The 10414-nt window shown below is 47.0% G+C and overlaps 2 protein-coding genes across 2 annotated transcripts; one reads left to right on the top strand and one right to left on the bottom strand.

Moving 5' to 3' along the window:
- Positions 1-27: 27 nt before the first annotated feature.
- On the bottom strand, positions 28-3440 carry LOC133497643 (gastrula zinc finger protein XlCGF7.1-like). Its single transcript, XM_061813694.1, has 2 exons — positions 3129-3440; positions 28-2310 (listed from the first exon to the last, which is right to left on the bottom strand). Exons 1-2 carry the CDS (start codon positions 3244-3246, stop codon positions 1493-1495), a joined length of 936 nt encoding a protein of 311 aa, XP_061669678.1. The 5' UTR covers positions 3247-3440; the 3' UTR covers positions 28-1492.
- A 180-nt stretch (positions 3441-3620) lies between these two features.
- Positions 3621-8695, top strand: LOC133497602 (C-type lectin domain family 4 member M-like). The gene is made up of 4 exons (XM_061813643.1): positions 3621-4291; positions 4413-4861; positions 5252-5296; positions 7370-8695. Exons 2-4 carry the CDS (start codon positions 4551-4553, stop codon positions 8361-8363), a joined length of 1350 nt encoding a protein of 449 aa, XP_061669627.1. The 5' UTR covers positions 3621-4291; positions 4413-4550; the 3' UTR covers positions 8364-8695.
- The last annotated feature ends 1719 nt before the right edge of the window (positions 8696-10414 follow it).

Below are 10414 nucleotides of genomic sequence, written 5' to 3'. Positions count from 1 at the left end.
CTTCTTCTTTTCAACAGAGCACATTTGAGAAAATTCTGCAGTGAGCCGGAGGAGGAGGTGGCACCGCTGACCTAAAAGTGGGTGCTGTGCCTCACCTTGTCCACTTCACCTGCGTGACCGATAATGACTTTGTTGGCGTCCCGTTATGACGTACCGCTCACTTCCTCATAAATACTGAACATATCACTGATTGTTTTGAACCGAGTACAAATGATTACTTACGTCCACCTGTATTGTGATGCTTTGCTGTACTCTGAAGATATTTTAAACGACATGCCTATGAGTAATCGAAGAGGAGCAACATATCATATTACATGAAACTCAACTGCTTTGTCTGAACGGTGCAGCGGCGTGCCCAACCTCCCTCCCAAAGTCAGCTTGGCCAGTCGAAAGAATGTTTTTGACGAACGATGCAGGAGCAATAACATAATTGAGGGCTTCCGAGTTATAAAGTAGAAAATTAATGTATGATTGTCCCTGCAATCGGGGTTCTTTACTCCTTCTCAAAATGCATCGTGGGACACATTGAGGGCACGGGGGTGTCCAAACTATGGCCCTGGGGCCATTTGCAGCCTGATGGCCACTTTTTCTACATCCGGAATGAACGTTGGACCTACGCTGCTCATGTGCTTGGATTTTATATTTCGATAGTTACTTTTCTACGCTGGGTGGCGAGGAAGGAGAAGACGAGAAGAGGCTTGTTCTCACGTCTTCATTTTTTGCAAACAAAATGCAATAAAAATAAATACTTGGGGTCTATAATACAGAGCAACAGAAAGTGTGGTAAGGAAGTGAAGAAACTGGTCCAAGCAGGTTGGAACTGCTGGCGGAAGGTGTCTGGTGTGTTATGTGACAGAAGAGTGTCTGCTAGGATGAAGGGCAAAGTTTACAAAACAGCGGTGAGGCCGGCCATGATGGACGGATTAGAGACGACAGGAAGCAGAACTGGAGATGTTGAGGTTCTCGCTTGGTGTGAACAGGTTGGATAGGATTAGAAACGAGCTCATTAGAGGGACAGACAAAATTGGATGTTTGGGAGACGAGGTTCGATCGAGAGAGCAGACTTCCGTGGTTTGGACGTGACTGAGTGTATTGGTAGAAGGATGGAGGATGGAGCTGCCAGGCAAAAGAGCGAGAGAGAGAGGAAGACCAAAGAAAAGGTTGATGGATCTTGTGAGAGAAGACATGAGGACAGTGAGGGAGAAAGAAGAGAGGAAGACGCAGGAGAGACGCTGACATGGAAATCATCAGTGTGTGTGTGTGTTCTTGAGTGTGTCGTCAAATATGATCTTTGAGTGACTCTTTAAGTGCACGCTGAGCATGAAAACTGCTTCTCTCCAGTGTGTGTTCTCATGAATACTGGCACTTTTGAAGACTTATTTATTCAGAAGCCCATATTGCACACTTTTACCGATTACCAACAGAGACGAGGTGTTTTTAAACCTCATATTACTGTTGGACTTCTCACAAAATGCGTTTGTTACAAGGTTTCTCACAGTCCACAACTTAATGGTTTGTCAGCAGTGTGCATCCTTGCGTGTTTTCTTAAATGCCCCTTCTGAGTGAATCTTTTACAGCAAACTATGCAGGCAAAGGGTTTCTCTCCAGTGTGTGTTTTTGTATGTTCCAGTAAATGTCTTTTTACAGAAAACCTTTTCTCACATAGTGAGCAGGCAAAAGGTTTCTCTCCAGTGTGCGTGTTCGCGTGTGCTATTAAATAGCGCTTCACAGAGAAAGTTTTAGCGCAAAGTGAGCATGCAAAGGGTTTCTCTTCAGTGTGTGTTGTCATGTGAGTTGTTAAACTACTCTTCTGTGTTAATCGAAGACCGCAAACTGAGCAGCAAAAAGGTTTTTCCCCAGTGTGTGTTCTTATGTGTGTGTTCAAATGTCCTTGACGGGTGAAACTTTTACCACAGTCTGAGCAACTGAAAGGCTTTTTTCTTGAGTGGCTTATCGTGTGCTTTTTCAAAAGCGACTCAAAGACAAAGGATTTACCACACTGTGAACATTCCCAGCGTTTGTTGTCCACGCGACTTGTCAGATTTACTTTGGAGTGTTCATCATCAGTTTCGGGAGAACGCGACGTTATGTCGTCACAACGTGATAGCCGAGCTGAAAAAAGTCCGTCCGCTTGGGATCCTCCACAGCGGTCTCGATCACCTTCATCGTCTTCATCTTCACTCTTCACAATGACAGTCAATGGAAAGGTGCTGATATCAATTTCCTCCTCTTCCTCTTTAACGTAGCTGCGATCTGGCGCTTCTTCCTTTGGCTCATGCTGCTCAGGATGAAAATCATCTTCTCTGACGTCTGCAGTACACGAAAGCAAACGCATTGTTGGGTCAAGCCAGACTTTGCTCGGTCAAGTTTCATGTTGAGATTTTGATGTTTTGATCTGGTTATTGGTGAGATATAGACTTCCCATTTAGTGAAAGTTTGGTCGCGATAATAATTGGTAAATATTCTCAAGAAAATGACACTTCAAAATGTTTGTTGGCACTCAGCAAGAGATTAAACTGACGCTTTATGGAAGAGATATCTGAACACAAATGTTGCTGGAATGCAAGAAGCCTAACCGTTTCACGATACTCACGGGTGTACTGCATATTTGTACTGCAATCCTTTGCCAAGAACAAAGAAGTCCTAGACTGCCCCCAGGTGGCCAAAGCGTGCAGAGAACCAGCAGCACAATAGTGCCAGAAAAACGGTTTTATTATTTTTCTATTCTGTCTTTTTAGACAGCTGAATTATTTGAGTCATTTTTTTGGTCTTGATTACATTCTGTTGCATGTAACGTTTGTAATGTATGGGTAGTATTCCTGCATATATGTAAACGTTCAATGACAATCTAAGGGTGTGTGTCTGACATTTCTGTAGTTCGTCCTTCCAACTTCAGCTTCAGCTTGCAGTTTTGTTGACTGGGTTGACTTTTTTTTTTTTTTTTTAATGTAGTTTGCCTCTGGGTTATTGTTCGCGGTCAATGTGGGGACAAGGGCTGTACAGTTGAAGCCAGAAGTTTGCATACACCGCAAAAACACACAATGTGTTCGGCTTCGCAAAAGACTATAATCCAAACATAAACACGGGAATGTTGTTTAAAATGATACCAGTGAGAGATGTGCACAAACCTGCGGTGCGTAAAATATCGCGAGGCTTCTTGAAAGCAGCAGCCACTTGTTGACGGTCGCTCTCTTCAGCTCGACAAAGTTCCTCCTCGTGCTTTTCCTTCCCAGATTCTGCGCTCATTTCACGCGAGAATCATAAAACGTAATCTTTGTTCTACAACAGGCGACCTGAGAAGCCTCAACGTGCACAGAGAGGCCGTCCGCGCGGACGCCAACATTTCATTTCAAACGTTGCACTTCAGTAAGCCGCGGCTTCAACGCGTTCAGAATTAATTCGGGAAAAGAATTTTGTGTCGCGAAGTTCCTCCGGTTAATGACACGTATGCGGAAGTTGTACGGCAACATCACTAAGACAAAATAAATCAACACGCGAAGTGACAAAGGAACCAGTGTGTGCTTTGGGAATCAAACACGAGGCCAAAGCACTCTGTATTGGTCTTTGTCTCATTTTAAATCATCTTTTACTACAAATTGTATGTCACGTCCCCCCACATGAGATTTGTAGACACAGTCACAAGTGACATTGCCATTTTCAGCCTTTTCCTACTGTGCGGATTCCTCCATCGTAAAAGTCCAAATTCTGCAGTTTGTCCGTAAACCCTTTTGTGAACCCTGTATACGGAAAACTACGTGACGTGAAGGGGGAAAAGATGCACGGAAAATGTCGCTTGAGTGGCCAACCACTTTGATGTTGAAACGGTGACGTCACGAGCACGCCGGCGAGCAATGTCAGTGCATTGAAAGGGAACCAACATGTCGGCGAGCGACTGTTTCGTCATGACGTGTCCAACTGTCACACGGCCGCGCGTCTTCTGACGAGGCAGCGACGCACAAGGACTTTCCTTTTCAAAGGAGTCTATAAAATGACGTCATGACGGGGGGGGGGGCTTTTTCGCAGCTTTCAATGGAAATCGAATGCAAAACGGTTTTGCTAAGATGTTATTTGACAATATGATAATTAGTCGAGTCTGGTGTAGGCTCGAGTGAAGGCTTTTGGGACTGTGGAGTGCGAGTTGATGAGTCACATGGCTCTCTCCATATTTGTGCGGCTCTTAATTTGTGGTCAGTGTAATATGCTAACTGTGCTTCGTTTTTGTGGTGTTGTTTGTGCATGTTACACACACGCAACTTGTGGCACATTTTTCGTTAGTTCATCGCACTTGCAGGTAGGTGGTTGCCATGGCAACATTCACTTAGAATTGGATGCATTTAACTATTGGCCTATCTGAAAGGTTGCCCTTTTTTTTTTTTTTTTTTTTTTTTTTTTTTGCTTTGTCGCACTTGCAGTTTACCTTTGGCGTGTCTAAGAGGAAATCAACCCCAACTGTGAAGGCACGCTTGTATCGCTCTCTTGTGTCACCAACAGAGAACAACGCAGTTTAGTTGGATGCGTGGACCGTTCAGGGTACAATTGATGTAAACAAAATGGATGGCGGAGCGGGGAGTGGCAAAGAGGCGAGTGCCAAAGAAGATGGGAGTGGCAAAGAGTCGAGTCCCAAAGAGCCGAGTCCCAAAGAAGCGAGTCCTCAAGAGCCGAGTCCTCAAGAGCCGAGTCCTCAAGAGCCGAGACCCAAAGAGCCGAGTCCCAAAGAGCCGAGTCCCAAAGAGCCGAGTCCCAAAGAGCCGATTCCCAAAGAGCCGGTTGTGACAGAGCCAAGTGTGAAAGAGACAAATCCCAAAGAGCCGAATCAAAAAGAGGCGAACGGGAAAGGGGCCGCTGTGCATAAGCAGCACAGGTAATCGGATCAGTCTCTGATGAGAAAGCATTCCTGTTTTTTTTTTTTAACAGATTGCGAATGTTACTGATCATTTGAATGCACTGTAAATTGTGAAGCCTTTATTGAGCCGTCGCATATATTGAAAAGTATGAAACATCTCATGGCACACAAATAGACTAGAATGTCAGAAAAAGTGGGTACAACATCCACCTTCTGCCGTTTATAGTAGATGAATAAACAAAGATCAATTGTTCGAGGTAAACAAATCATTTGTTTAAATGAAAGAGGATTTCCTTACATCGCCACATCGCACTGGTTGGCGATCACCGTCTACTGCGTGTCCACATTGGAATCAAAATGTCACATTAATGCCGTGCTTGTGATTGATCCCTGTTGTATTGATTCCAGCGTTCCAGAGCCAAAACGTGTCAGTGCCGAGAGCATCGAAATGAGGTGAGACCTTCACGCTGGGCACCCGCCTGTTGGCTTTCGGCGTTACAGCCGGATCACGCTCGCTGTGTTGGGTGGGGGTCCGTTGGGGATTCAACCGCTACCTAAACATCGAGCCATGTAGCATGTTTCCATTGATCTGCCCATCCAGCCATTCGCGTTTTTCCGGGTCGGGTTGCGGGGGCAGTAGCTTGCGGAGAAATACCCAGACTTCCCTTTCCCCAGCCACTTCCAGCTCTTCCGGAAGAATCCCTTGGGGCGTTCCCAGGCCAGCCGAGACAAATAGTCTCTCCGACGTATCCTGGGAACCTCGCCGGGGTCTCCTTCCAGTGGGACGTGCCTGGAACACCACACCCGGGAGGCATCCGGATCAGAAGTCCCAGCCACCTCATCTGGCTCCTCTCAATGCGGAGGAGCGGCGGCTCGACACTGAGACCCTCCCGGATGACCGAGCCTCTCGCCCGTTCTCTAAGGGAGAGCCCGGAGGAAACGGAAACTCATTTCGGCCACCTGTATCCAGGAAATTGAGGTGGTTTTTGAAATGTTCTCCCCGCCGACTCACAACGTCTGGAGTCGAGGTCAGCAGAGCCCCATCCTCACTGTCCACAGTGTTGACGGTGAACTGCTTCCCCCTCCTGAGAAGGAGGTGGACCAGAATTTCTTTGAAGCTGTCTAGATGTCTTTCTTCCTGGCTTCACTGAACTCCTCCCATGCCCGAGTTTTCGCTCCAGTGACCACCATGGCTGCCTTTCGCCAGGCCAGCCGGTACCCATCAGCTGCCTCGGAGGTCCCACAGGCCAGAAATAGCCGATAGAACTCCTCCTTCAGCTTGACGGCATCCCTTACTGTTTGCTGTCCACCGGCAGGTTTGGGGGTTGCCACCTTACGGCCGCAGCTCCGGTCGGCCGTCATGGCAATGGAGACGCGGGACATGGTCCACTCGGACTCAATGTACCCCACTTCCTCTGAAACATGAGCAAAGTTCTTTGGATGTGGGAACTGAAACTCCTCCTGATGGGGGATTTTGCCAGCCGTTTCCAGCAGTCCCTCACAATACGTTTGGGCCTGCCGAGTCGGGCCGGCGTCTCCCACCCCCCCCCCCCCATCTTTCCCCACCAGGTGGTGATCAGTTGACTGCTCCGCCCCTCTCTTCACTTTTACTTATGTTTACTTATTTTAAATGAAAAAATGTCTTGTAAATTTGACACCTCACAGAATTTTTTTTTTTGGTAATCAACCCTGGAAAATATGAATGATCAAACAAAATGGCCAAGAATATAAAGTTGTGAAAATGAGAGCATCGTCCATTCATTTGAGACTCTGAATTGCCCGTAGGTGTGATTGTGAGTGCGACCGTTGTCTTTCTTCATGTCCCCTGCGATTGTACCCCGCCTCCTGCCCGATAACAGCTGGGATTGGCTCCAGCGCTCCGGTGACCTTTGTGAGGATAAGCGGCTCAGAAAATGGATGGGTGGAGAGCATTGTCTCCACTCCGAAACGCTGTCGCGGTATCTGCAAAATGTACCCACTTCAAGCCTCCGCTGGCTGGAATGGATCCCACCACTGGGCTGTTGCAGGGCTTTTTCACGACGCGACAACGTTGCACTCTAAAGCGGCCGGGCCAGCGTGAAGCCGAGGATCGCACGTTTGCTTAGCTTTTTTTCCCCCTCCCCTTCTACCTTTCGCTCCTCGATGTGCATACACTCGTGGCCGACAACAAGGCACTCTATAGAGGCCACACCAGATGGGGTTAGGCGACTAACCGCTTGTGGCAATAGTGCCGGATAAGCGCAAACGTGAACAAAGCTTATCCAGATTCTTTTGAGTCAAGCGCGTCACGGTACCCAAACCAAGTACTGAAATGGTGAAGAGAACATTTCAGTGCCATATCTTCACAACCGAGTACCACGTAGTTGTCAGATTTCTCACTGATTTCATCTTAGATCATGTTGAAACGTCTGTGACGTGTTTGAAAGAAATCTCCCACGTTGACTTTTCAAGCTCTTTTCTGGATATAGTGTGGCAAGTAAACGCTTGTAATTGTTCCCTCCGTCGTTTGTTTTCTCTTCCCGCCAGTGTATTATACGACGTTCCCGTGAAAGAAGACGACTCCAAATGCAAATGTTCGTGTTGCATGCCCGGCCAGGTGTGTTGTTGTTTCCTGGGATTTCTCATCATGTTCATTTCCATACTGAGCGGCCTCTACGTCAGCTATTCCAAGTTAGATCAGTTGAAAGAGCAGCTGAATTCCAGCGAAGAAATCATTCGGCTGCACATCAATACGTTGCTGGACCACATTCCCAAAAAAATGGAAAGCATCGAAATACAATTGGATGATCTATTCCAACAGCACCGCAAGCTAAAGGAATACCTCCGCTCTATTGACAATGAATACTCCGGGCTAGTCGTACTAAATACAAGCGTGCAAATGAGCGAGCTGCTGCTCAAGTACCGCAAACTGGAGGACATGACCTCCGTCGTCGCTGAGCTGAAAGCCGCCGAAGCTCTGCTCCGAGAGCAACACCGGCTGCTTTCCAGAGGGCAGGATAAGCAAACCGACTTGATATATTTGTATTTTTGCGGCGCAGACGGAGCCGAAAAGGTACCGCTCATGTGCTGCAAGAACGGCTGGGCCAAGCACGCTTCCAATTGCTACGGAATTTCCGACGGAGAGAAAACCTGGGAAGAGGCGCAAAGTGACTGCAAGGCCAATAAAAGCGAGCTGGCCAAAATTGACGGCGCCAAAGAGCAGGAGTTCCTCACCAAACTGGTTCACGCGTACAAGGAGCAAAAGAAAATCAAGCCTGAAAAGTTCAACACCTACGGAGCGTGGATCGGCCTGTCGGCCTCCAACGGCCACTTCAGGTGGACCGACGACAGCGCGCTGTCCGCGGAGACCTTTTGGAAATCTCGAAAGCCGCGCAAGAGGAACGAAGACTGCGTGGCCATCGTGCCCCCGCCTGACACCAAAGGGGTCGGCTGGTACAACAGCTGGAATGCGCTCCTGTGCGACGAGAAGCGATATTATCTGTGTCAAAGTTGCGTCTTTTGCGAAAAGGATTCCAAGTGACCCGGCGACCCATCGTCAGCATCCCTGGATGAGACCGATCAGCGCCTGCTTCCGCTTTCGTTTCTCTCTTTTTTGCCGCCTGACGAAACAAAAGCGACGGAGACTCCCCCCCTCCCAACAGCTGCTTTGTCACGACAACGTTTTTGTCCTTAAAAAGGGCCGACGATGATCCACTAGGGGGGATTGAGGCCAAAGGTCGCCGGCTACTTAACGAGCTGGCTCTTCTGCCGCCAGTCTTTGCGCTGACCTGATTGGCCGCTGAGAGACGTGACGGACGGATCGTTCATCCGATCGCGGCTTGCGTTGCATGGAAATTGGAGCGTTCTCAGAATGGCAGCTGAAATAATCCCATTTTGGACACAAGCCTCTCCTGTACATTAGGTTATTGTCATGTTTTTTTTTTTTTTAATTTATTTTTAAAAATTATATATTTTTTAATTTTCTTAAAATGATAGCTTGTTATTTAAAAACAGATGACTCAGATGTTTTAATCTGCAAAAATACCTCGCTGGATTGTACAACCCCGATTCCACTGAAGTGGGGACATTGTGTTAAACATGACTAAAAACAAAATACACTGATTTGCAAATCATGTTCAACTTATATTGAATTGAATACACTACAAAGACAAAATATTTCATGCACAAACTTTGCCGTGATAAAATCATCATCAACTTTGAATTTTATGGCCGCAACACATTACAAAAAGACAAAGTTGAGGAGCGCTCATCCAACACCCGTTTGGAACATGGCAGGGTGCCACGATTGGATAGAAAAGGCGATTCCCTGAATTGCTCAGAGATTCACACGCAAAGATGGGGCGAACTTCACCTCTTTTGTCAACTTCGTCCAAGCCTTTCCTCAACGTACAATTGGCAGGAATTTAGCGATTTCATCATGTACGCTCCATAATATCCATCATTCAAAGGGTCAGAGAACCTGGAGAAAACACGACTTGCAAGCGGGAAGGCCGCTAAAGTGCAATTCAAACGGTGTACAGTGCAGGAAATATCATTGTAAAGAGGAAATAACATGAGTCCAGTCAGAAGACCATTACAATCGTCAAATCTACTTGTGATAAAAGCATGGATGACCTTCTCCTGGTCTGCTTGACACATGCAAGCCGTCACTCTAAATATGGTCTTCAGATGGTTTTACTCATTGATTTGATATGACTGTGGAAGGTCGGGTCGGGATCTATCAGAACACCAAGCTTTCGGTCTTGGTCTCTGGTTGTGAAAGGGCGAGTCCAGGTATTTACAAACAGCAATCCTCCTGTCTTTATTCCCAAAAATCCATTTCCTCAGATTTGAGGTTGAAGAACATTTCGGCGCACACTGTGATCATTTTTACGCAACACCTCAATTGAGTTGAAGTCACCATATTAGGAAGTGAATGTTGCATACAAAAAGTCTCAAATGATGAAGACGAAACTTGAAAAATCAATGTAAATTGAGTTTAACCTTTTCAAAAATCTCAGACAAACTAATAGATTGGATACCAATTTTATGATACCAAATTTGCTTGATAGAAAACAATCGACCCTAAAAGGAGGATGGCAAAGAGCATCGAACTTGGGAAATTGGAGAATCTTCTCAAAAGCTCACTTTGTAGCTGTTAAAATCAGCGTCGTTCAAAAGATGTGGTCGAGCTGTTGCCGCCGATGACTTTCAGACCCTTCGGTCCCATGAGCGGTAACGATGCGCATCTTGAACAAAATGGACGTCGAGACAAGATCTGCTACTGGCCCCAAGTCCCCAAGCAACTCGAGTCACGGACTTCTTGACTTGAACCGACTTGGACTCGGGTTTGATCCCAGCTCTCCCCATGTGGAGTTTCCAGCTTCTCCCCGTGCCTGTGTGGCTTTTCTCCAGGTGGGCGCACTCCGCTTTCCTCCCACATCCCCAAAAATATTCAACATTAATCAGACGGTCGAAAATTGCCCCGTTGGTGTGATTGTGAGTGCGTCTGTTGTCTGTCTCCGTGTGCCCTGCGATTGGCCGGCGACCAGTTCAGGGTGTACCCCGCCTCCTGCCCGTTGACATTTGGGA

This window comes from Syngnathoides biaculeatus, chromosome 3, assembly GCF_019802595.1.
Source record: "Syngnathoides biaculeatus isolate LvHL_M chromosome 3, ASM1980259v1, whole genome shotgun sequence".
NCBI classification, from domain to species: Eukaryota; Metazoa; Chordata; class Actinopteri; order Syngnathiformes; family Syngnathidae; genus Syngnathoides; species Syngnathoides biaculeatus.
The sequence above is the reverse complement of the archived record's forward strand: the minus strand, read 5'-3'. Positions and strand labels throughout refer to the sequence as shown.